The 27,780-nt window shown below is 34.5% G+C and overlaps 1 protein-coding gene across 7 annotated transcripts in view; it reads right to left on the bottom strand.

Moving 5' to 3' along the window:
- SCAF8 (SR-related CTD associated factor 8) overlaps positions 1-27,780 on the bottom strand; it is a 102,146-nt gene that overhangs the window by 33,555 nt on the left and 40,811 nt on the right. For 2 of the 7 annotated variants that reach the window (XR_012651671.1, XM_075035951.1), the window contains exons 8-20: positions 25,545-25,624; positions 25,003-25,120; positions 22,135-22,266; positions 21,865-21,977; positions 21,174-21,367; positions 18,502-18,602; positions 16,914-17,027; positions 16,101-16,257; positions 14,782-14,912; positions 13,049-13,193; positions 12,438-12,518; positions 11,761-11,982; positions 9,406-11,116 (exon numbers count right to left, since the gene is read on the bottom strand). Coding sequence is in view for 6 of the 7 variants with exons in the window: in XM_075035951.1 (XP_074892052.1) it covers positions 9,420-11,116; positions 11,761-11,982; positions 12,438-12,518; positions 13,049-13,193; positions 14,782-14,912; positions 16,101-16,257; positions 16,914-17,027; positions 18,502-18,602; positions 21,174-21,367; positions 21,865-21,977; positions 22,135-22,266; positions 25,003-25,120; positions 25,545-25,624 (3,285 nt within the window). In the remaining variant the exon portion in view is untranslated. Of the gene's footprint in view, positions 1-8,756; positions 11,117-11,760; positions 11,983-12,437; positions 12,519-13,048; positions 13,194-14,781; positions 14,913-16,100; positions 16,258-16,913; positions 17,028-18,501; positions 18,603-21,173; positions 21,368-21,864; positions 21,978-22,134; positions 22,267-25,002; positions 25,121-25,544; positions 25,625-25,943; positions 26,040-27,780 lie in introns of those variants that run through there. The other 5 variants (XM_075035953.1, XM_075035954.1, XM_075035956.1 and 2 more) reach the window with 4 other exon arrangements.

Consider the following 27,780-nt stretch of genomic DNA (forward strand, 5'->3'; position numbering starts at 1 on the left):
TGTGCACTTAAATCTGCATGTGAAGACACCCATGTCTAACTTAAACTCCTTTGACACAGCAAGAGTGGAAGACAAAACAAAGATGCTTCAGCTAGAGGAACACCATGACTGTAACAAGTACAGCAAGAGGAAGAATTCATGCTGTACTTTTGTGTTTTCTTTCATATGGTATACACTGTAAATACTGTGGCTAAGCTTTCCAGAAGCTTCTGTAAAAATGGATATACATACATCAATAGTTTAACAATAATAAATGCTAATGGAGTGTGTATCTTGTCGTATGTACCTCAAGTCAATGTTAGACAATTACTCTAAGACAAAATGTATCATTTCAAAGCTGTATTATAAGATGCTTAATAGGTCCCAGTTTTGAAAAATTTGAATGACACAAAAGGCCAACAGTGAAATTTCTTGGGAAGGACATCTAAGAAAATATAATTTTCAAATAGGTGGCTTTCAAAAAAAGCCAATCAGTTGGTAAAACAAACCATGAATGAAAACCTTTCCAGTACTCTAGCAGACTTTCCTTAGGTCTTATTTTCTTACCCATAAAATGCCAGAAATAATTGCTTTTGCATATTTGTTCCTTTTGGATTTATGTTTGCTTGCTTTCCTGTCACAAGATGAAAGACATTTAGAACAAATTAATTCTCAAAGTTGGGAAAAGTGAAATTTTTCATCATTTTCAGACAATTTGTTCGTTAAATTTCTTCACTGGGAGTAAGAAAGACTAAAATATTTGGTAACAAGGTAAGGAATGGAGAAAGGAAATGCACAGCGTAGTGAATGCCAAGGTCTTGCAAGTGTTGCGTGACACAGCTTCTGAGGTCACTCTAACTTACGCAACTTGAAAAGTTAAGCACATCGTAGACACCATAAACTGCTAGGTGGTGTGAAAAATGCTGGTTTACTTATGTTTTTGAACATGCTGGAACCAGACTAGCATGACAAAAATATGTAATTTTGGATAAAAATTTTATTTCTTTTTTTACATGTCATCCATTCTTATTTCTATTCTAGTTAATACAGAAATGTAAGAACTTTTCATTGGAGAAGGGAATTTATTGAGGAAAGCTAGGCAGCACATTCTAAAATGAAATAAGAAAACTTTATTCTTTAAAGAAAACATTTTTCTTTAAATAATTTGAAGAAAAAAATGCTATTTAAGTAAAACACAACCTTTCAAAAAAGCAGTAAGCAGATGGGGAAAAGAAAGCTAGAGGACATAATGGATTCTAAATGATCAGTGACTGCGTGTTACAGAGCTTCTCTATGTGCTGCATTAAAAAGATCAACTTAGAAAGTACGATCATTTTAGGAGAGCTAGAAGATGAGACAAATGCGTTTAACTAGCTCTCATTTGCTTGCTTTCTTTCACTCCATGAACTTCCTAGCATAGGACTAGACAAGTACAGTGCATACAATTTTTTTTTCAGACATTTTGTGCAGTCTACTCCGCCATACTCCCAGAATCTCGAAACAGTCTTTATTAGGGCTACCTGCTCATAAATACACTGGGGAACAGGATTTGAAACAAAAAAAAATTATCCCCTCCAAGGCTTTAGGCTTAAAAGCAGTTTAAAAAAAAAAAAGAAACTAGAACCAGATGATGTTCTACCACCAGCTTTTCTAAAAGCTGCTCAAGAAGAAACTGATACACACAAGACAATGGGTTTGAAATTCTGGATCCAATGAAGCCAATGGCAATGTCCCACTGGTAAACAAGTGAGGATGTATATCACACTGTTTTAACACTAAGACTGAAGCACTTAAGACTTCAAAAAAAGTCTCTAGAAATAACATGAAAGGCAATGTAATAAATTTCATTAAGAAAATTGTATTTTCTACAGATAGCAGAAAGCAAACAATACCGTAGCTAGGACTGTTCAAATCGGGATACTACTGTGAAATACATCCTTTTAACTACTGACATACTTAAAAGTAATCAGTAATTATCTCTGTACTAAGTAGACATTCCTCAACAGCAATGTTTCAGACTGGTGGTTCACACAATTCAGTAATCTCCTCTTTTGATTTCTCTGGTAGTTTTGCCCCAAACAATCAAAGAATCATAGAATCATTTAGGTTGGAAAAGACCTTCAAGATCATCGAGTCCAACCATCAACCATGCCCACTAAACAACATCACTCTCAACTTCCCACTAGCTGTCTGTGTCTGTATTACAGTGATGCAACACATACGATGTATTCCATATTAGACAAAATACATATGCATTAATCAGAAGATCCTCTAATCAGCTTTCAGAGTGGAACCCTGAACAAGGTCAGATTTGGACTGGGAAGTAACACAAACGAGGAACAAAAAAGTCTTGGATGTTACACCGACATCTCAGTTCAGCACATTCCTCACAAGTGAGATAGTTCTTTATCATGCTTTTACCTGAGTTCTGCAGTATCTACTACTTACAAATACCCACATAAATATATTAACATTTGTATCAAGTTATTTCTCCAAGAATGTTGTCTTACAAATATTTACACCTTCCTGTGTTTTGTGGTGGGTTTTGGGTCTGGTTTTTTTTTGTTTGTTTGGGTTGGTTTTTTTGTTTTGTTGGGGTTTTTTGTTTGTTTGTTTATTTTTAATTAAGGTACAACTAACATTAAGAAAAATGCTCAGGACTACTTAAAATCTTTGGATACGTGCTTGCTTATTAGTGAATATTTAATCAGAATATATGCATTAACTTTTATTAAATATAAACAAGAAAGGTTTATTCATGCTTTGTAACTGAGGTTTTACCTGACAAGCTACTGCCTCTGAAACAACATTATCTATCCACTGGTTTACATCATAGATCCAATCTGTACAGCATTTTTGGTGTCTGCCAGAATTTGCCATTTCATGCCACTTTCCGTGTTTTCCACAGTGGTTCTGATCATGCAACAAGGACTGCAGGTGTAAAGCATGTATGAAATGTATACAAAACTTAAGACTACATTTCAATATTTTGTATAACTAACATATTAACCCTAATCACTTCAAGATTTCACATTCTAATAAAAATAATGGATGCCTCACTCATTTTATCAATTCACAGAACCACAGCCCATGAATTTCATATTTTTAGTACGGTGAATTTTTGATCAACATGAAATTTGAGAAGATGCCATTATTTTGCTTTTAATAAGTAACAAAATTCCAAATTAATCAGCAAGCATTTCAATTTGTTTCCAGTATTTTACTTTTAAACACAGATAACTTGAACAATAAGGTGTTCTTAATAGTGAATTTCCTGTATTGGTAGTCATACTGTAGAAGAAATCCATAAATTTCAAGAGAAAGACTTACAATTGTCCTAGATGTAAATAATTATGCAATTGAATTATATAATTCAAAGGTAATTCTAATTTGTGGTAAGAGGAATTCTGTGATGGCACCGCTTGACAAAATAATGTATTGCAAGCATGTCAAAATAAATGAAAAATGAACTGGACAAGCTAGTAAAACTTTCAGTAAACATTTTTAAAGCTGGGTGTCCTTTTAGTATTTATGTACTTACACTACTGAAATGACAAAGATTTTCTTGAAGAAAATCACTGAACCCAAAAGTACATTTCAAATTCTGCAGACAAAAATGTACTGATTTTGTCCACATTTTTATCTAAAGTTTGAAATTTAAGCTCCTTTTCAGAGGGAAAAACTTAAGGCACACTTAAAACTGCATTTCACCGCATTGCTGAAAGAGAACTGATTACCTCAGAAACAGCATAAATCTAATAATCATAATCTAATTTTTCCCTTGATCAACTAAAGTGACAATGATAGAGCTTCCTTTGACTAGACAAAGGCAGATGGATTTTTAGAAGAGATGGTATACACTAAGATATTTTCTACTTAATTTCTGCTGTTATCAAGAAAAAGCTACATTTCTTATTTTCGCATATGTAATTATAATATGACCTCTCCTTCAGTGTGAAAGTGACATTGAGATCCAAATTCCCTGCATCTATGGCCTATGTGAATCCTACCAATCTATGTCCAAGTTAACTATTCTATACCCATTTAATACTCTTCACCTATTAAGGATTTTTTCCACTGGCTTGCACACAATTATAACACTCCAACACAATTATAATGCTCCAGTATACAAATCAATATGGCTGTGAAGTTTACCCTAGTTTTAGAAACATATCAAGTCATCTACCTTAAAGAGTCTCAGTTTTTCCTCATTTCAACAGAAAGCTTGATAGATGCTAATGTGAACACATACCCGTTATACGATACATGCTTATGTGAACACATATCTGTTGTAACACAGAGATGCATACAGAAAATCATTCAAGAGGAAGATTGCAGCATTAAAGCATTACAACAGGAAGGAAAAAAATGTTCAGCTAACCTATCTAAAGGTTGAAATACTCTCTGACCAGACAATTTTTTGTAAAGCACAAAATAGTCCCTTGTCTGAGGGAATTAGTATGATTTCATCTAATAGGAAGAGGAAAAAAATTAAAATTAACATTAGTGATTTAACTTTAAAAGAAAAATGACAAAAGTACAGATTAAGATTAGTAAACCAGTGACACCACTAACACCACTGTTACTATGCAAGTGCTGAAATGTGAATTTTAAATTTCTTAAAAGGAGAAAGTACATTCATCTTCAACTGCACAAGGTATCTTAACAACCTCTTGAATTTTAAGAGTGTGCAGATGACTGGTCCTTCCCCTCCTTTAATCTTTGGTAGCAGAGCATCTAAAAGAGACTAAGAGTAGGACATTCAATGAGACTACCCTTTTTCATCAGGTTTGTGCACAGTAGAAAGGAATATAAGAATTATGGCAAATACAGTTTTACAGCTTATCAACTTCAACAAAACCACTATTAACAGACTTTCACACCATCCTATTGCTGACAAGAATCACATTTCAGATCCTGTACACCTTTGCTGGAAGTTATTTCTTTTAAAGAGATGTCATGAATTTTCTTTTTAGTAGCTTTACTTGACTTTTCCTGACTATGAAATATCATGTATATACGTTAGAAGATTCAAAATGTTTACTCAGTACCCAAAGAACTTGCACAGACTAAGTGGAACAAAAAACATCACAAAGAACCCTTCAAGGAGAAATGTAGGACTAGTTACAATTAAGAAAGTCTTGCAACATGATATTCTCTTTGCCACTGCAAAGTTTCTGCTGATGTGAATGAATATAGTGAAAGAACATGGCAGAAAGATGCTTTTGCCATTCTTGTTGAAATAAATAGCTTCAAATTAAAAAAGAATATCCTGCCTTTATGCCTTTTAAATCAATCACCTACACAAGCAGATGGCTTCCCAGTACATGCTTGCTTGTGAAAGCTCAGCACTTGAGAGGAAAATGTGACTAATGTAAAATTCAAAGAATCAGCAATAGCTGTCAAGAAGGAAAGAAAGACCCTTTCATTACCTGAATTAACAATAACAAAAAATTGTCCTAGTTCTTCTTGATGACTCCAGATACTCTGAATAGGTTTTAAAATTGTATCTGTTCAGCTCCCGTTATCAAGAGACAAAAAAGTCACCCTTACATACATACACCCTTAAATACAAAGAATGAAATTTGGGATCCATTTTTACCAGTTTCAAATAAAATTACCCCAAAGATTTGAGTTAGTGGAACATGAATCAAGAAACTGAGTGCTTTAAGTGTTGACCGGCATAACCTACACTTGCACATGTTTCAAAACTGCTGACACTGTATTTTGAGAGAATTCTGCAATAAATTGGCTTATTTTATAAATACCTTCTACAGAAAGTTTATTTGATAATTTTCCAACTGTGCTTACGTAATGCCCATGCATGCCACACTATAGGCTTGATTACAAGTATGCCCGTCTTGCCTTATTCAGGGTAAGAGTACCTTAACTTCATAAATAAAGCCATTTAAATCACTGAAATGCCTTGAAGAATGGTATAGTACTCTACTAAAGCAAAGGAATCTTACAGAATCTATTCTCTTGAGTTTATAATAACAATGTGAAGCACTACATATAAAAATGGAAGTGTACAAATATCTCACAGAAAGAGGCTTCAGCAAAGAAATCATGTCCTTATAGCAAATGAAGGCTATATTTCATCTTTGCAATCTTTACGGACATAGCATTCTGCTCAAATACAGTACACTGAAAGATCAGAATTACAGTCTGTTTAAAAAGGTAATAAATACATCAACTAATGCATAAGGTTTTCAAGTAAATGTACATGCCTAAATATATTGCGTTGCTTGCAAAGCTAGCTGAAGTATTTTTCAATATGTATGTTACTTATGTAAATAGTATATCAGCTTCTTCAGTTGCTAGAATCGACACCTGTCACCACTAAAGAAAGTTTTAAACACACATAAGTCAGAACTGCTGCCCAAATGCCTGGGGCCCATCTTCTTTCTGTCCCATTCTCACTCTTTCCTTTGTATCAGCAAAAAATACATGTCACTACTGTGAACCACATCAAAGAACTGATCTGGATCTCAGGACTGCTCCTTTCAGTGCACCTGTTGGCTTATGATGGCTTAATCTACAGTGAAAAAAGAAAGTCTTCACTTAAACTCTAAAAGATTTAAAAATTCCTACTGGCAAGATAAAGAAACCATACTGTTTCGGTAATATTAAGTCCCTTCTGAGTTTCTGAATATGGCTATTTTGATAGCATTTGTCTGCAGTCTACATTAATAAAATAAGAAATGGAACCATTCTAGCTGTAAACATGATGCAACTGAACACTGTACAACAAACTTTTATTCTACAAAAAAATAAAATAGCTGTTAGAAATTGATGGTATAACACATATGTACAGTAGCCAATTTATTAATGCTTGAAAGATATTAACAAAGATGAAAAATCATTAAATAATACATTGTTTTATACCACTCCCAACCAAATTGTTTAACATCTCTCACGTAGTAATTTACCTAAACCATCATATTATGAGCAATTCAGCATACTGCCAGTCCCAGTTTAGAAAAACAAAAACAGATTAACTTTCAAAGAGGCATTTAACAAAATGCTTGAAAAGAAAAGCTACTGCCAATATGTGTTTGATCTGCGTATTTATGTGGTCTATATGACTGAAGCCTTTTCAAACTGCACGTATTAAAATGAAATAAAGAAAATCTCTTAAATTCATAAAGTACCCTTTATAGCTATTTCGTGCATTTGGACTTTCACACAACCATATCTGCCTGACCAGAATACTACTAGTAGGTGGTGCAGCAGCATCAGTCAAATTCTTTGAGCCAGAGTCTGCTCATGAAGGTATTTTACCTTAAACATTGTTCATCTCAACTCCCGAGACACGTTCTGGTAATAAACACATCAGCAAGGTCTATTACAAAGCAATAGTTATTTAATGCATACCTCACTACATCCTAATAACTACTACTTGCACAGTAGATAAAGAATCATTCATTCAAGTCCACTCTTTCAAAAGGCTACCTTCATTAAGCTGACAGTTTGTTTACTATCCAGAATAAAAGTCCTTGTAATTGAAAAACTGAACCATGACACAGCATGAAAAAAATACTCCACCTCCCAGAGGGAGAGGGCAACACACACATGCGTAACTTGCTTCTACAAAGACATGCTTATGCTTTACACTCATGTGACATTCTCATACTTTGATCCCTTTGGGGGAAGCAGAAGGGGAATTAAAACTTGCATGTTAACTTTTTAATGTTAAAGATCAAAATTCTGATCTGAGCTACAAATGTTTCTTCTACCAAAGGGGCATTCATGTAACAGAATCTACCCTTGGATCCTATTATGCAAAAGAAAACCAACTTTCTCAAAACTGAGTGAAAGGATGCTTTCAGACACAGAATTTTAACAAAAGTTATGTTGAAAGAAGTTGGTGAAATGCACTTCAGTGAAACAAATTGAAAATCTGGCATTACCCTAGAGCCAAATCTTTCACCACCAATTTAAAGGATACACAAGCAGCAAAGTAGGTGAAACAGGAGAGAATAGAACTACTAATTTACCTAAGCAGCCAATTCATCTCAACAATTTAACAAGAGGTTCTACTCCAATATTAAGCCATCAAAACACAAAGCCCCCCTTATTTCTGTTAAAAACATGTAGGGTTTTTTAGACCAACAACAGCTTTTTACTTTTCGTGCAACATTTCTGGACTTTGAATCACTAAAAACAAATAACCACAAAGTACTGGAACACTACCACTATCTATCCAGAATACCAAATATATTACAAAATAAGACAATGCAAATATTTGCTTAAGGTTTGGCTTCATGCATATCTGCATTTTAAAAAGTAAGCTAAAATCCTACTGTATATTCTTACAGTACATCATGTTCCACCTTCTAGAAGTAGCAAGAACATCATAACAATAAGCATGAGAAGGTAAATATAAGCTTGACAGTATTGCAGTGAAGTAAGTTTTGTTATCTTACTACCTAAAGAAGGTGAAAGGCAACTTTTTACAACCTAGTTTCATTTCAGTTTTATTGAACTGTCTACAGTATTCTGTGAGTGTGTGCACATACACAGGCACGCACAGAAAAAGTTGTATCTACAAACAGTTTACACAAATATTTACATACATATATTATTTACATAAACTAATATGACTGCATGATTTTCGATCTAAAAACCATATGCTTCTTGCACATATAACTGTTGCATTGGTCTTACAAAAGTAATATAAACCTTTTGCAACGACTAGCTAAGCACATATTATAGCTGATTCCAAGTTTTTAGAGCTTGCAGGTTTTTAAAAAAATACAATACCTAGAACACTGTTATCAAACAAATATGCTTTATTGGCATCTAAAAACAAAATGCACCCAACATTAAAATGTATTTTTTCATTTTTTTTAAACCCACTGCAGTACGAGGAACAAATCACAAACACTTACTTTAGAGAAAACAGAGACTATAGTGTAGATTTTACAAAATCACTTTTAATCTCTGTGTTATGCTCCTTATATAACATGGGCCATTTCATTTTCTGCCAAATTGTAGGAACATAAAATATCACAGCTTTGTCTATACTTTAAGATTCTGCAGCAGCCTAAAAACACGGACAAGATACACCAGCACCTGTTTTCAAGTATAACAATTTCGATAGCCAACCTAAGGGTAGTATCTAAAAAATTCCATTTTCTTCCATAGGAAGTCTTTGTTTGACAAGCTGTTATTTTATCTTTGTGAAATTAAAAGCAAGTGGGGGAAAATTTATGCTTTACCAGAGAAATAAAAAAAAGTTTACCTACCATGTTCAAATTAAGAACAGTGTTCTATACAAGTCAGTTGTACAGTTATTTAAGTGAAAGATGAACATGAACATCAGATTAACTTAATTCTGGCAGACAAAAGTGAACTGCTACGGTCCAGTCAGCCATTTATCTATTACAGAGAGATGACAACTTTACAAAAGGTATCTTTTACCTACTGAGTGATGATTATGTCCCCTCAGTTTCTGTGCTTTCTACCACTGGTTCACTTTCTATATCAGCTTCTGTGTCACTCTTCTCTTTGTTTATCTCGACGGAAGATGTCAGTTTTTCATAAAGTTCTGGATCATCCTGCACCTGTGCAGTTGGTGGCTGACTTTCTGTCTCTGTATTTTCACCGTTTACCTGGGGCATATTATCGGCTTTGCGTTGGGAAGTGGCCCCATCAAAATATTCAAAAACCCGTGGATGTGGAGGGGGGATCCAGTTGTTTGACATTCTGTCTCTTCCAAACCTGTTCCCATTAATTTCTCTGCAAAAATTAAAATCTCTGTCATCCCTATCCCTCTGTCTTTCCCAGGGTCTTCTGCGGTCATCAAAATCTCTGTGAGCATCTTGTTCAAATCCTCTATTCCAATTGGGACCACTTCTACTATCAAACCTATAGTTTACATGCCGAAACCTCTCTCTGTCTTCATGGAAGCCTTTAGGGCCACCATAAATAGGAAAGGCATGGTGCTCTCTTTCATCATAATCTCCTCTCTGTCCCCAGTGCTTGTCTGAATTGAAACCAAAATGCTCTCTTCGACCAAGGTTATCTATACCCGGTCTTCCAAAATTTTCTCTCATGTCTACATGTGGTCTTGCAAAGTGTTCTCTTCCATCTACTGGAGGCCTTCCTATGCCTTCTCTTGGATCAACTGGTGGTCGTCCAACAGAATCTCTGACATCCGCTGGAGATGGTCTGTTAAGATTATCTCTGTTTTCCACTGGAGGAAAGCGATAATCTCTGTCTCCTTCCTGCTGAATGTTATCACCTCCAAGCGGTAGTCTTTTCTCTGGATTAGAAATGCTATCAATGTTTTGTCTTCCTGGTGTTCCAAAAGGTCTTTCTGTTTGATTAAAAATATCTCCTGGAGGAAAAGGACCTCGAGGTGGTGGGTGAAGAGATGGATCAAGGATTGCTGGAGGAGGAATACTACGCTGCGGTGGCATTCCTGGCTGCATTAATGGAAACCTTGGTCCAGGCGAATGGGGCATTAGGCCTGGACGGATATCTATAAGAGGCATTCCCGGCATCCTTTGACTACTAATATTTAAATGAGGCATGTTTTGAACCCCAGCTGGATGCTGCATTGCCAGAAGTCCAGAACTACTTGAAATATTTGGTGGTGGCACTCCCATAAGTCCAGAACTACTTGAAACATTAGGTGGTGGCATTATGAGAAGCCCAGAGTTGCTCGAAACACTTGGTGGCTGTACTCCTACCAGAACTCCTGAGCTGCTTGAGACACTGGGTGGCTGCATTCCTGTCAGAAGGCCAGGGCTGCTTGAGACGCTGGGTGGATGCACTCCAGCTAGAAGCCCTGAGCTACTGGAGACGTTTGGTGGTTGCACTCCAGCCATGAGTCCAGAGCTACTTGAGACACTGGGTGGCTGAACTCCACCAGCAAGAGAAGAGCTACTGGAGACAGTAGGTAGCTGCACTCCTCCTGCAAGGCCAGAACTGCTTGAAACAGTTGGTGGTTGCACTCCTACAAGTCCAGAGCTGCTTGAAACACTGGGTGGCTGTACTCCTCCTGCAAGTCCAGAGCTACTTGAGACGCTGGGTGGTTGCCCTTCTCCAGTAATCCCAGAACTGCTTGAGACGCTGGGTGGCTGCACTCCTCCAACGAGTCCAGAGCTACTTGAGACATCACTTTGCACTAAAATGCAGCAACAAGAACAACAGTTAATAGAAAATGCCAGTGTAACACATAGCATTCAAAACAAAATGCAGCTTAATTCATATTCAGTTAATTCATTCAGTGATGATACTGCTGACAAGACCTGTCTCAGTTTCTATAATGAACATACATAATTTTAATCACATTAGTGATAAACACACATTATGCCACAGAAATGAGCGTCTCTACACACTAAAGAATGTACAGCAGCTTAAAATTGACAAACCCCACAGCTATCATCCAAATTATGCAAGGGAAGTATTAAAATCTTTGATATAATTCTATAAATTTTACACTATCCTACCCTCTCCTGCTCCCTTCTATTGCCACTTGTGTAGTAAGAATGCACTTTTAACAAGTTTTCTAAAGGGCTCCAAGTCTCAGCTTTACTTCTTGAGTCTACGAAGAGAACATCTCTGAGCATAAGCTGCTAGAAATCAATGATCAGATGATGACAAAGATGGTTCCCACTACTGCACCAACTTAAATTGAAAATGATACTCAGCCTAAAACTTCCTACTCTGTAGTTATTAGTACAATGGACTACGATCTGAAAAAAAAAACCCTCAGAAGTATGATGTTTCCTGTATGCAATCGTATCAGACAATAAAGACATTTCTTACCAGATCTACTGTTTTCACTGGAAGAAATCTGAAGGTCTGCAAGATGTGACCCCTTTTCATCTGATTCTGGTTTGTTGATTGGCAGAGGATTAAAAACACTTCCAGCAGATAACGTTGGAGTAGATAGATTGCTAGTAACTGTGCCAACTGGTAGAACAAGGCTAGTAAAAGGAACATCCTTCATTGTCTCTTGTGCAATTGGTAATGGAGGCTGGACTAAAGCTGTAGAGAAATAACAGAAATGTATCACAGTAATCATATATTCAAGCCTTCAAGATTAGTTTGGCAAAGGACAGGCTGACAAATCAAAATAAGTGAAATTAATTACCCTAAGTGTTACATTTTTTTATAATAATTTCTTACCCTCAATCAGCACTGTATTATTTAGTTTTTTGTAGAGACCATGAACTGCAGGCAACCTAAGCCATCAGTATTCTTGAACAGATATTTTTAAACATTAAATGAATACAGTTAAAACGCTAAGCAAAAATAATTACGAATTATTCAGTGACTAACACCAAATAGCTCAAGTAACAGATACATATGTTAGAGGCAGGTTTAAATATTGAACTATGCACACAAATAATAAAAAATTAATTTGCTACATTTTTTTCCCCACTAACTCCACAGTAAGTTTCTCATAACACACAAACAACTACTAGAAGAATCAAACTTACGTGTTGGAACAACTGGTGGGACAACAGGTGGCGGGACAACAGGTGGGGGGACCACAGGTGGAACTGGGGGAGGCATATAACCTATAAGGAAAAAAACCGACAAATTATTACAAGGCAAGCAAATAAAGTTTTGCAGTAAAAGCTTGCCTACATTATCCTGAAAAGCTGCATCACTGAAGACTAGCAAACAACAAGTGTATAGGAAGAGGTAACAGTGGTTATTGTTTTCAAAAACAACCCCATCTTTACTGTAGATGATCTGCATGTGCATCTTAAAGTGATTTCTGCCAGCAATATCCAAAGAAGAAAATGAAGAGTTTCAAAAGTTTCTAAAGAAAGGAGATTAATCTTAAGGATTTTAAAATGTTCATTTTTATGAAAGTTCAAAAAAAATTCTGCTGTAATTCCTATTCTTGACAGAATACACTGGTTAAAATAACATTAAGTTAGACATAGGAAATTTCATACTAGATTAAAATTAAAGATTCAAAGGTCAACTGGTTCAAACAGTAACCAGTAGCTGATGGAAAACTATGCAAAGCAGGATGTATATAGAAGCATACAAACTGAGTATATTCATTACATACTCAACTTCATTTTTAGTAACTTACCTGGAGGTGGCTGTGAAGGGTTGAAACTCGCTCGCAAGAAGGGTGGAGGAGGAATTGCACTATAACCAGGAGGAGGGACAGACATTGTGACAGGAAACGCAGGTGGAACCAAGCTAACAGCAGGCACAGCTGGAGCTACTGGAATCTTTTTTCATGGAAAGAAAAAACAAGCAACTTCAATACTTAACAGTATACAATGACACTGAAAGAGGGACAAACTGATTCGAGTGCAATTCGTGTTAAGCCCTAAATGTACCAAAGGCTTTGTATATATTCTGAATACCCTGAAGAATTAAAGTGCATTCTGAAATGGTACCTACACTGCAAGTAAACAAGGACACTGGAAGAATCCTATGCTACCTTTTCTTTAGTCTAAAAGAACAGAAAAATACATGGTTAAATGCTGTATTATTCAGGAATAAAAATTTACCTATGGGAGAGAGGCGAATGCAGAAAGGGAGACAGATAGAGAACAGGAAGGAAAATGTAGGTACTGTGGCAAACTGGAAGCACTTAGAAAACAGTGATTCTATTCTCATTAGAAAATTTTACATATTTTAGAACAGTACTGGAAAGTTCAGTTTAGTGTATGTATTTATAAGGTTAATAATCCTGATGAAATCCTGAAAATTACTGAATATTTCTCAAAATTCTGTCTGAGCTACGTGTTTAGATACAGTGCAGCATCATTGCAAGTAATTAGCAGCAGAATAAAAGCAATATATATCTGTATTTAAATATATACTGATCACAGTGTACACTAAGAGACAGATGAAAAAAGAATACTGAAGACAATTTTTGTGAAAAGAAAAAAAGCTCAAAATTCAATGCAAGTAAATGCAAATACGTTAACTTTCATAGTAATTTCATGTAAGCTCAAGTATTGGAAATTTCTAGACACGTTAGGGAAGATAAACAGTAATAACATGAATGCAAAAAAAATTGTATTAAGCAACTGCTTCTCATTTTACAATTTCATATAGTCATTATAAAAAAGATTTAAAGAGTTTGACAAAAAGCATTTTTTATTTATACTTGATAAACATGTATAGTGTAATATACTGAAGAAAAATTACGCTGTATTTTTCTAGCCTTCCACAATACCTTGTTACTAACTGGATGTTAATAAAAATTCTCTGGTTTAGCAGTAGGAAAAAACATACAGTGAAGACTCTTATGAATTACTGCATATGGAGTTCAACAGCACACTACTTGAATAATCAGATATTTTAAAGATGAGACCGTCCCTATAAAATCCTGCCCAAAATTACTGAGAAAATAATTAAACTTACATTCAAAGCTGATATGGGGAAAAGCACATCGGTAGAGAAGAAACAAGCCCAAGTGAAAAAAAGATTACTGCATTGCATAGCTTACAGAAGGATGCTTTGCTCTATAAGCAAAATACTTTCTGTAGGCTCATTTTAATTTCTCCTTAAAAAACTAATGTGCCAATATTTTATTTTATTTTTTTTACAATTGCTCTGTCTTCAACAGTTAAGCCTTCATTTGAGATTGTACACAGGTTTGGGATATGTTGTGCAAGAATCTAAAGATTTTGCTCAACCACGGCAACTGATTCTACTCTAAAATATTTTAGAAAGAAACACACATGGGCATAGGACTTAAGTATTTTTAAGTAATTTAACTCATCATTAAAATTTATCTATATTGAATAAAAAGCTTGTCCTCCAGTTCTGTGGGGTTTTTGCAAACTCAAGACCAATACAAACCTGCAGCATAGTGACTGGTTGCGTGTAAGCTTCTGTCTGTGTTGTAATAACTGTACTCTTATCAACTGCAGCACTCTGTGTAGTTTGAATATTTTCTTTAGCAGCTTCTGAGCTTCTGGCTGTTTCCCATTCTTTAAAAAAAGGTATATTTTTAATATAAAAAGATAATTAATACATTATTTTTGTTTAAATACTAAAAAGTCCTCTTCCTTCTTAAACAGTAAATTTTAATCTGGTATCTATACAGATTCATTACAAATAACCCCCAAACTTATTATGAAGAGAAGCAAGTGCTATTATTTATTATTATATATTTTAAAGAATGTAAAATATCTTTAATCACCTGCAATACTCTGTTGAATTAAGACTGTATAAAAACTGATTTTTCAAAACTTGCCAATTTTTTTCACTAATCTTTCCGTTAATAATTTGTAATATAAAGCACGCTCCAGTTCTCTAAAAACTGTTGTTGTTAACGTATCTGTGTTATCAGCTGGCTACTGTACAATGACAGAGAATGTTAAACAAACCTTACCCCAACCCCCATTTCTTCCTTCTGCCACTTCCTCAAAAAGTTTTGTTTCTCAAGTATAACATAGTGAATGTATTTCAGTAATGTTCCATGTTTTAATTTTTGTCATTTATATTCAGTTTTTACTCAAAGCAAGACTGCTTTTATACCTGAAAAATTATTGTCGCTATTACAAAACAGTCTTAATCTAGTGTTTACTTCAGTATAGTGCAGTCATTTGTTGCTAGATCCATCTCCAGAAAGCAGAGGACTCGTGAATCTTTTACAAACCTAAACAAACCTCTCAGTTACCTGGGTTTCAGAGTAAGGTCTAACATTACTTGCTTTCCTGTCTCTTCAAATTTATGGAGGAAATACCTTAACGTTCAGCTAAGCTGTGCCTATTTGGACAAGTTCCAACTCCAACTTAAGTCTTATACCTCAATGTGAGACTTTTCATAACCACAAGCAGATCATTATTTCTAGACAAATTAATATTTTACATACTTGGAAATGAGTAAAACGTAAATTCATAACTGTTTTTAAAAAATGCTAACTTTATTAACTTGCTTAAATTAACTCTCCTTTGTCACCAATTCCTCATTGTCATGACAATCAACTAGTTACTCATCTACAAAGACAATCTAGATTTCATGATTACAGTGCCATTTATATTGTAAACAAGTAGCTAGTAAAATACGTAAATTGAAAGAGACTACATATTACCTAAAACAATAAACTTTGAGGATTTGCAATTACCACAATAAATAAATTTTCTAACTATCAGAATCACTGTTAACATCTGTACCTGTATTTACTGTTTCCTGATCAATCATGCCACCTTCAGCAAAGCCCTCCAAATCATCCAATTTTACTTTCTCCCAAGGAATATATGAAACTCCCAGATCCACATCCCAGAATTGCTTGTATTCTGTTTTCACACCTTTGTTCAAAGCCCAGGCAATCTAAAAATAAAACCCAACCAGATAATCTGGTTAAATCATATAACCTGTGAACAGAATATTTTAGATCATTTCCTTCATGTTTCTGTCACTGCAGATCAATCTTCAGTGTCTATTTATTAAAGTTTTTAATTTTAAATGAACCTGTAGGAAGTTTATCTGGGCTCTGCAACACATATGTGGAAGACCAATTACATCAAAAAGCTTAAATTTGTTCTACATTAGTTCTAACATATATATTGGGAAATTAAAAATACAGTATTTCAAGGACTCATCCTAAAGCATCAAAGAAAGTAGAAAAACCCACAACATTTAATCATATACCAAGATTACTGTAAAATTTAATATTAAGTGATCCATATGGTCAGGTACAGGACTTAGGTTGTTTACAGCCTTGTACTCTTATTACTAGCACGCACGTAAAATGTTCTCCAAGTATTTCCTAGGTATCAAGTCGTAACTTCATTTTACTATCTTTCATATCGCCTGTTAAAAGCTGCATTTTAGAGAGAGAGGAAAGAAAACAATTTACATCTTACTGCTTCATTATTCTTCCCTATGTTGTACGTTTGAATGAACAGCTGCTAAATGACAAATCATCATATTAAAACTGTACTGCATTTGAAATAGACAGCATCCTTAGATTAAAATCAACTTACCTTAATAATTTTAGATCCTATTTTATAGGACCCAGAACTAAGTTTCTGAAGAGCACGATACGCATCTTGTCTGTGAACCATACAGACATAAGCACAACCTCTTGGGGGAATCATCTATGGAAAAAAAGCAATGGTCTTAAAAAGTAGGAAAACCAGTACTTCAGATTATGTAACTACACTGAGTGAATACTCATACTAAAAAAGGAAAGGCTTACACTGTAAACAATCATCACCTTAATCAGCAACATTAACAATTTTGAGCATCAGCAAAACTTAAGACTGTTACTGGCAGGGTACTTCGGTTATAACATTTTCAAGAAGCAGCAGCAAGCTGAAGAATGGATGCTAAAAATGACATGAAAGATTTCAACAACATGGAGCACGCAAGAACTGGGAGCTATGCTATGACAACTGCAGAAAATCAGAGGTTGCTACCTCTTATAAAGCTCCACATTCACTGCAAGCTGAGCAATAACCCTTCACCAAGGTGCAAACTCTGTGATTAAAAGTACCTTGCACTTTTGAAGGGTAGAGTCCTCATTCCTGAAGTGTGATTTCCACTAGCTTTAATGTTTTATTTAGGAAAGAGAAGTATGATGTGGCATGTAATCTTTGAAAGTTTGCAAATCATGTATGACAACTGCTTATTTTAGTTTTAGTCAAAAATATAGGTGTGCTTTTATGTTGGTTAGGAACACACAGTAACATAACGAAAAAAACATGTAAGATGACAGATTTTAGTGCAATTCTTATAAAAATATGCAAATCAAAATGAGGCTGAAGTGTCAGGCTATGGGGTTTTTTTGACTTGTGAAGCTTTTTAAAAGAAAACCTATTTTGCCACAAAACCTACTCCTTATTAATTATATATTTGAATATATTAACGGGATAGGAAAAATAGTAAAAATATTATCTGAAATGAATTAAATTGCATGAGAAGCACTTTAAAACTGCTGGAGCGAAAGACAAAAAACCCAAATTTCTCTCATGCATGTATGTTACTTTAGGAGAAAAATACCTTCTCTTGAAGCTGAATTATAGGCAACACTGAAGTACGACTCTAAATATCTAAACCTTAATTACTCCAAATAATGACAGAAGTATCTCCAAATTATAAGCATCTTTTTAATTGTCATATTTTAGAATAAACACTTGCTTACAGTACAATTTCTTTTCTTCTCAATGTTTTATCCACATTGATACCACTTAAGGAACCCTGTGCATGGAACGTAACCAAGAACAATGTGGATACGTTTGTGTTCATTAGTCCAAGGAAAAATGATACTTGCCTCATGCCACATCACAAAAAGAGAAAAGGCATAACTTACTTGTTAAGACCCTGGTTTAAAAAAACTGTAAATTGTTAGTGCTTTGGAAAAGCCATTTTACTACGAAGTGTACTATCTTTATTGCTTCAAAAGACAGTACATGGAAACCAACAAGCAAATATCATAGCCACAGTTTTTAAACAGTGATAACAAAGTCTCCTAAATACAAGCTTAAGCTGCTAAAAGGAATTCAGAGGCATAAGCATGTTTAAGTTACTTGTCTGTAATCCCTGAAAATGCATGATAACATGCTTACTTACATTAATTGACTCTATTTGTCCAAATTCTTCAAACAAGTTAGTTAAATCTTGCTGTGTAGCCTTCTTGTCTACTTGACCTACCCAAAGAGTAGTACTGCAAACTGTCAAGAGACACATTCACGTCAATCAAAATACTAGGACGTTAGCTTATGAAATACTCTACAGCATGGATATAAAAGGCTTTACAATTAGACAGAAATCACTGATCAAAAAGCAAGAATAGTAAATCTATTACTTACTATATGGAGATTAAGTACATTAACAAAAATGTTAAGGGTTAAAAGACACCAAACAGATATTCAGTACAAATGTTCACTCTTCTTTTTTCATTTTCTTTTAAACAAAAGAGTTGCTTTAAAAGAAATGAAAAAATAAAATTCTGTAGATTATTAGCTAAAGGTAAACTGCAGTAGAAATTACAGGGGCGGGGTGGCACAAAAAAATCATTACTATTCCATGTTCCATAAAAAACATGCCTTCAGGATTTAAAGTCAGTTTTAATGAAGTAAGACTAAGTTCTAACTGGCTAGAAGCGTATTACAGAAGGAACTTAACTGCAGTTCTTATGCACTGCATTTTCACCTGAAAGAAATGGAAACTATACTTTTACTTTACCTTGGGGAACATCCCAGAAAGACAAACATGGCTGAGGCCCACCATTGAGCTGAAGATGTCCATGATACTTCTGACTCTTGTCAATTCCACCACAAGCCCTGATCCTTGCAATCTGTCTCCCAAATGCCTACCCCAACCCCCTCGCCAAATAAAAACCCTCACTGACATGTGAGCTAAAACTTCCTTCTCCCATATGTTCATGGTTCCAATTCTTTTGTCTCCCAATTATTACCCAATCTACGTGTGCAAGCCTTGACACAGTCATAGCAGTTACTTCCACTTAACACAAGGTGATCTAAGCAAGAGATTAGGCCAATATTGGTCGTTTTCCTCAAATAACTTAATACCGTGAATAATCCACCCAGGATCTTAAAGGATCTAAGGCAGAACCAAACCAGACAACCTGGATCTCTTGGGCCTGCCCTAACCCGAACGAAGGAAACATCCTTTCTTCAACATGATCTTGATACATCACACATCCCTTCCTGTACCAATCTCGGTGTACCAAACTGGAAACCAGTTTTGTGCATTCCTCTGACAACTAACATTTTCAATTTACAGCAGTACTCAGCAGTACTGAGAATGACTAGCCTTAAGATTTCTCTTAGACAAAACTTGTTCCTCACATACTTGTAGATGGCCCTTTTGATTCTCATGGTGTTAAGCTCTATGAAACAATTCTTCAGACCTCAGCAAGTGATAACAGTGGCTGTCACTGAAAAAAATTTCATGAAGTAAAATGTTTGTCAAGTGAATTACCTATTTATTTATTTACACCCCCCACCAAAGTTTCCACACTTTACTTGGCCTTCTTAACATCTCCTTTCCATGACCTGGGTCACTTCACAGGACCTAAATTGCTGCTGCTGTTCATCAGGTTACTTAACATCCCTTCCACTCAGTTCCCACCCATTCTGATTATAGGTCCCTGCTTTGTGAACTACTGTGAGAAATCTACACCATAAAACTGATTTGCCTCTTTTCACGTGAAAAGCCAGAGAAGAAAAAATTATACATCTAAACTGTAGTGCAGTCCTGAGCTTAAAGCCACCTTGGAATGATGTAAAATATTAATGTGAAGAGAACAGAACATTCTTTCCTTTGCAAAAATGAATTTTGAACTATTTAACTTGTCAGATAAATGATATAGTTTTAAAACACAAAATAAATGCAAAACTACATGAGAAACTGTGTATAAACTATCTAAACAAAGTTAAATTTGGGAACACAAGTTCATTACAAAAATAAATTAAGTACAATTATGCATCCCAAGAATCCAGAGTCCTGCTAAGAGCAGGAATGGGATATACTGACACAGTAGCAGATGACTACACCCAATTTCACTGTTTCAAGTGCTTATCTCAAAATACATTCCCTTTGATTTAAGCAACTGTGTGGAGAAAGTTCTCCTTCTCCCTGCTATCCTCCTCCTTTTTAGTATGTAAATTCTCTGTAGAAACGACAGTAGTGCACAGCAGCACTCTGCAGAAGCTGAAATCCAATTGGTTTTTGGATACCTTCTTAAGATACAACCATTATAGTCTGTCTTATGATAGCAAATTACTTGTTTCACATTTCCACTTGCTTTGGCTCTATATTCCTGTGATAAAAAGCACTCTAAAAGTTTAACAAAACTGGCCTCTATTTAAGATATTCAGCAAAGTGTCCAAAGTGTGTACCACACGCTTAAAATGTCTTATCAGCGTACCAATTTTCAGGTCAAGCACTGATCATCTTCAAATGCCCCACAGAAGACAGCATTAAAGAAAAAGCAGATTGTAACTTAGGGACAGCCCTTGCTACTCTCCGTTCAGAAGTAAAATCATTAGCGCAACAGTATGAGTAAAATCATCAGTAGAACAGTATGATACTTGCTTTCCTCTAAGATGAAAGATATACCTAAGTTGTAAGAAACGTTGGAAATGAAACATAAAAAAAGATTATGGTTATTGTATTTTGTAACAGTACTCAGGCTAAATCTTGTTTTTTCAATTAAAAACAAAGCCTTTTTTCCCTTTAATACTCCATTATCAAAACAATAAGCAGCTGCCACTTACCACTTAGTGTTTTTGACCGTATAGGAGGCAATCCCTTTTTCTGACGTTCTTTTTCCCTTTCCCTAGCCCTTCTTTCACTGGAATATGACCGAGACGACTTTCTCTTCCTTTCTCTTGATCTCGAGCGTGAACGTTTTCTGTGTTTACGCTTACGAGAACCAGATCGTGATCTAGACCTCCGTTTCCTTGGTGACCTACAAAATACTTAATTTCAGTATGCTGAGTTAAAAAACCCCAAAATTCTGATTTAGTTTTTAACTACAAAATTTAAACATCATACAGACACTTCTGCTATATTCACTGAAACTGCTTCAGAAAATAAACTTAATGCCAGTAGTGCAAGAATAGAACATACACCTTGAGCTTAAAACAAAACAAAACACATTCAAAGAGTTCCATAACAGTATCTATTTTTCTGGCATAGAAAACCTGACCAGCTGCTAGCGTTAGTTATTTTTGTTACCTGAACAGGTCTTAAAAAAAAAATTAAAGTAGAGCACAGATACGCAAAATGAACTGTCACACAGAAAGTCTGCATCTAACACACAAATATTAAATGAACACTTTTTTTTTTCATTGCCAAAAACCGGTCATGACAATTTTGGAAAATACGGAATTGAGAGTGATAATCACAAACTGCAACTTTGTTTCAGAAAACCTTCATTTACTTAATACAAGTTAATTACGAAACCTTGAACGAGATCTTGAACGAGTCCTTGATCTTGAACGAACAGCTGATTTCTTTTCTTCTTGTTCAAAAATCTCTTCTTCAGCAACATCCTGTCCTTCATCTATATCCATGTCCTGAGGTCAGACATAACAGATGTTCAATAACATTTAATAAATATAGCCACAATGTATATGACTATATTAAAGCATATATCCGTATTACTCATTTTTAAATCATCTTCCTATGTGTTTTCCTTTCAACTTCTGTAATCAAATTTAAAATACGTTTTACCTGTTGTTGAATATCCATTGAATCATCTACATTTGTTTCCACTTCTAAAAATTGCTGCTGACTACTCCCTTGTGATGGTGAGGCAGAGTGCTCTGAACCAAAATTTCCTTCTTGATTCTCCTCAGGGCTTGCCTAAATAACAAATAATAATGTATCATAAAAAGCCTCATAATTCAAAATGCTTACTGTGTCAAAATGTAACAGTACCTAAAACAAGTGTTCTAATACTTCTGAAAAACTATTTATCAAGTTTCTCTTATATTCCCCACTTCCCATTAATGTGAAAGCTTAACTAGATGTCATTCCATTCCATTCCTTTTTTTGGTACCATCCTTAAATACAAAACTTGAAAAAAATTAATATTCCTGACTATAAAAAAATTACTATTTGCTGAATCAAAAAAACAAAGTACAATATTTGTTGCTTCATTTAGCTGGCTTGAAAACAAAAACTCACAGGACAAACAATAGTGCTGGCAGCCATATGTACAGTAACACTGAAAGATACCCATTGGTCATCCATGCACATGCATTAATAAATTATATTCTGTTATTAATATAATGGAAATATTTGCAATACCAATTGAACTAGTTAAAAAATTTACATTTAACTCCAAAATTTCTTACAGTGTATTATTTAAGACAAGTAATTACTACAAGATTAGAGAGGGTGTTGTGTCATTTACGTCAGCATGTCAATTATGAGACCTAACAAGACAAGCAGTTCTGAAAAACCACCAAAACTAAAAAATGTAAAATACTAAATGTATTGTTGATTTGCTAAAGAAGAAACTATAATAGCCTGTACACTGGATTGAAAGCACAGATTTTGAATAAATATCTGTAAGATATGAAAGAAATTCAAGAAATACAGGAAATGCAATGAAAATACTCAGAAATGCTATCAGAACAATTTTGAAAAGTAATTTTAAACCTATAATCCAATATTGCAGGTAAACATTTCAGTGATTCTCACTACATTTTCACTTTAATTAAACAAATGCTAGATATTCTATCTGCCAGAATTGTAGAAAGTTAGCAGAATGACATGGAGTACCAAGGTTTTTTGTTTTGTCTTCATATTTTTAAACAACTTATAATGACAGTTTGCAGAAAAATAAAAAAATTCTACTATAATTCAGTTAATGCATTTTCTTTCTAACATCATCCATTTTGTCTCATTTTCCCTTTATTTAATTATTCTTCAATAATCTGTTGATATCAATTCCTACATTTCTTGTTGCTACTTCTGCCTTTTATCCTCTCCCTCTGCTCCTAATCAGATGGTTAATAATGTTGTTTTGTGTTTTATCTTTCCTTCTCTTCCCTTAATCTTTCTCACTGATGCTTAAACATGGAATTAAAGAAAATCGTCCTCATAACATGCTGCAGACATTACAGAGTAGTTCCAGCAGAAGACTGTATCTTTTAGGTGCTATCAAGGTGAAAATAAAACTTCCTCTCTGCACTGACTGGACAAGAAGCTGAGCAGACCTGAAGGAAACAACTTCTGGACTTGGAATAGAAGATCAAATAATAACAGATGAGTCATATGAACATTCTACCCATAAATGTACTGTAACTTAATTTCATAGATGAAATTGATTTAAACTCTAATTCTGCTTATTTTACAATAAGGTAGGCATTCAGCATTTTTATTTTCAAATTAGATAGTTACTTTTAGATACGTCACATCAAAAGCTCCTAAAACAGATGCACTCTTTGAAGTTATATTCCTTTACAACGTTTTTTAGTGTTTAAAGCCAGAAATTGCTACATCACCACCAACATCAAAAACTATTTAGTCTATAGCTATGTTGTACAAATTTTCTCAGTTACTGCACTTAAATGAGAAATGAAAATAAAACATAGTAAAATAAAGCAGTAGAATAATACCTAGTAAAAAATAAATTATTATTTTTCTAAACAATTAAAAACTCAAAGTCACAAATTCAGAACTCAGAAGACGTTTTTGATTGAAAGCTGAGCGAATGCACCTTTGCGCAAGTTAAACTAAAATCCCCAACAGTTGTTTGTTAAGTTTGTGGTCCTTTAGATTTTCTTTCAATCTAAGATTTCTATTTTACTGTGAAACTAGATCCAAATACTTCACAGGAAGTCCACTTTGTATTTGGTCAGTATCAAGACAGAATAAACTTTTGGGTTTTTTTCTAACGGGATCAGGAGAGGAAAAGAACAGCTAAATACCAAAGACTAACCTCAGAAGAAATAAGTCAATTTACTTCAGTGTAGAGTAGAGAGGACCCAATTCACACAGTTAAGAAGAAATCTTGGGTCATCTTGAGCATCAGTTCCTAATTAATCATTTCTCAGGAAATATGTGATTCTATTCTTTAGGTCAAATTCTTCAACAAATGAGACATTTATTAGTCAAGACTTAAAGCTTTGTAGGGTAAATTAAAGTTATCCTCAATCTCTATTCTATTCTTTTGATGGTTCTGCAGCAGCAGCTTGCATGCTGCTCTCCCTTCACAGACAGAAGCGTAATCACTTCAGTGCTCACCACCTCCTTCCTGACAGCAAGGAAAAAGCTTCCCCCCCCCCAATACAGAGCGCTGAACAATCAAAGCATGTCAGTCTAACTCGGCTAAAGGGTACTCTTTCCTAAGAGAAACAAAATGTACACCCCACACATTTGGTTGTTGGTTTTTTTTTCCTGCCTTAAGCACTTCCATCCGCTTATTTCACTTACTCTGCAAGCTTTTGTTATTAGATGATCAGATAGTGACAAAGACCTTCATTGTAAGAGAAGTGTCAGTAACAAGACAATTTTTTTTTGTCCCAGAGTATGAATTTTTTATCAGTGGAGAACATAATTATTACAACAGCCACAAGATGGAGTACTTACCTTTTGAGGCTGCTGTTGCTCCAGAAGCTGTTGTCTGAGATGTTCTAAATTTTGTTGCTGTAGCTGTTCGGCTAATTGGTGAAAAAGCGAGTTGTTCACAGATTCTGGTACTAAAGGCCTAAAATGAAATCATTTAAATAAAAAAAACACAACAGTTTTCTCTTGATTTAAATAGTTCGTGAACAGGTCTTCACAACTGAGTTTTAAGTTTAACTAAAAATATAAAATAATGAAGACAACATAGCTAGTTCCACTGTCTGTTAATCACCATTATCATATTAACGCTATGAATATAACTAACAAAGCAAAGAATGTGCTGACTTTAAGATGAAGTCAACAAAACTTCTGGCACAAAGGCTTATATTGAATATTTTTAAAATGTATACATTCCATTAATTTAGTAAACTGCCTTTTATCTTCCTACTGTTTTAGTACACTTATGGTCTGAAAGAAACAATATTTTCCTTACTATTTAATCCTAATGTTCAACTAGTGTCAGGCAAATTTTAGCATTTTCCATAAGAAACATAGCTTGATCTTACAGTTGGGAAGTGGGAGTTTCCTTTTTAGGCTCTTCATTTTGTTCAGATTCTTCCCCAAAGTCAAACCTGTCCATCAGCTTCTAGGAGAAAGCAAAATAAGCATTACTGAGTACTCCTTATATGTCCCATTATGTATATTTACTTTTCAAAAGAAAAATGCTGTTATTTCTCAACTTAAAAAAAAAAAAAAAAAAAAGTTTAGCAAATAACCTGAATAGAAAATTCAATGTCATACTGCTATTGCTACAAAACTCCTGAATGGATCAAATACAAAATTTTGTCCATGGCTTCCTTGAGCTCTGGATGCCGTTACAAGTACAATCACACGTTCTTTCCATAGTAAGTAACAACTAGTTTGGAGGAAGGCTTAGAGTAAAGATTAATTTTATGTAATGGTACCTTTAATTAGAAGAAATTACTATGAAGAGGCCAATTATTCAATCCTTTGGCAATCAGCAAACTGCTCTGCTCATATCAAGAGAAGACCTACAGCTTGATTACTCTGCAAAGAATTACTGTATTTTCAGACACACGTGTCATTTAGATAACCTGAATTCCTTCAAATATACTGCTCCTTGAAAACAACTTCTCACAGTCTGCAAAAAATCAAAGCAAGCAGTTATCGTGTAAGAGGAATAAGCCTCCAGAGGGATAAAAAGAAAGGTATCTGATGGGGAGAAAGAAAAACTTTGATAATCTTCCTGTTTTATCTGTAAAGATGTCTACACTGTAGTTCTGCTGGAAAAAAAAAGTGTGTTTTGTTTATTAATTTTTAAACAGCCTGGAAGCATTTCAGTAGCATTTTACTTTCTTGAAGACAAAACTAAAGAACAAGCATAAAGAAATACAACAAACGTTACTGTCACTGAGATTGTCTTTTTTCAGTATGCATTGATAGAGCAGTGCTATCAAACCCATGTCCATGCATCTTTACACTTTGGAAGTTTTCTGAAAAGCAGAGTTAATGCTGTACTACAAACTGCTGTAACTTCTTCTCAATCCCTGGTTTCAGAAGAAAAAAAACAAGAGGATGAGAACATAGGGCAGTCATTTTGAAATACCAAGGCAAAAATGTCTCCAGTAACAAGCCATGATGATTCAGTAGTCCATTTTCTTTCTCAGGATGCTCTATTCACTCTCAATTACTGGAGTCCAGCAAGAAGAACAAAGCATAAGCTAACTAAGACTGATCAATCAACATTTTTTAGAACTATTTTCCCAATAAAATAATCTAATATATATGAAAGCAGGACTGAATATATCTCTGAGAAAACACAGCAGAAACATAAACCATCAAGCTCGTGTGAGATGGGATGCTAAAATCCAGAGTAACCTTCAGCATATATATCTAATCCATTTAAATCAAGATGGCTGCCACCTTCCCCCCCCATACTGTTAGAAAATTTTCAAGTAGAGCATTTGCAAAATGCTGCTCCACTTAAAAAAAAAAAATGCATTTTAGAAAAACAACCAGTCTCATCTGGAAGAGAAAACCAAAGAACTTCCAGCCAAGACTGGTAAATGTGCAGCATGATTTTTGTTTAAATTAGTTTTAAATAACATAGTAGATATTAAAAGGAAAAATCTGAAGTATCTTGGTTTTTAAATAAATTGTAACACAATACTCCCTACAATAAAGCAATATAAATTAAAACAAATTAAATATTAGGATACCTAGGTTAACCCACCACACACAGGCATATAAAAGTATAGAACTTTCCATGAATGCTACATCTGTTACTTTAATTACCTAAGAAGAGAACATGTTCAGAAAAGGCAATGGGAATGATTAAAAACATGAAAAAACCTTTTTATTCCAAAGGAAACAAAGTTCTTCTTAAGGATCAGGATATTCTCTTTAAAATGAAAATAAAAGGAATAGAACATAAATGTGTAAGAAATGTTGATCAAAAAAAATCTTTCTTTATCATAACACGTGGATATGGTCATGTAGCAAGATTACAAAACATGCACATTTGATGTTGAGAAAAGAAAGGAATTTTTCATGTAATGCATATTAATTTGTGCAACTTATTACCACAAGATACTGTGGAGCTCTTTTCAAGAGCTTGAAAACAAAGGATTGGAAGAACTGCCAAATTTATTAAAAATAGGGATTTTTTTTTTTTTTAAAGAAGATGGATACTTATGTATTCATCAGAAATATTTTCCTGCACTATTTATATTTGTTATCCAATTCACCATCATTATATCATGGAATAAGAACTAAGCTTCA

The sequence above is a fragment of the Buteo buteo genome, chromosome 9 (genome assembly GCF_964188355.1).
Source record: "Buteo buteo chromosome 9, bButBut1.hap1.1, whole genome shotgun sequence".
Lineage (NCBI taxonomy): Eukaryota > Metazoa > Chordata > Aves > Accipitriformes > Accipitridae > Buteo > Buteo buteo.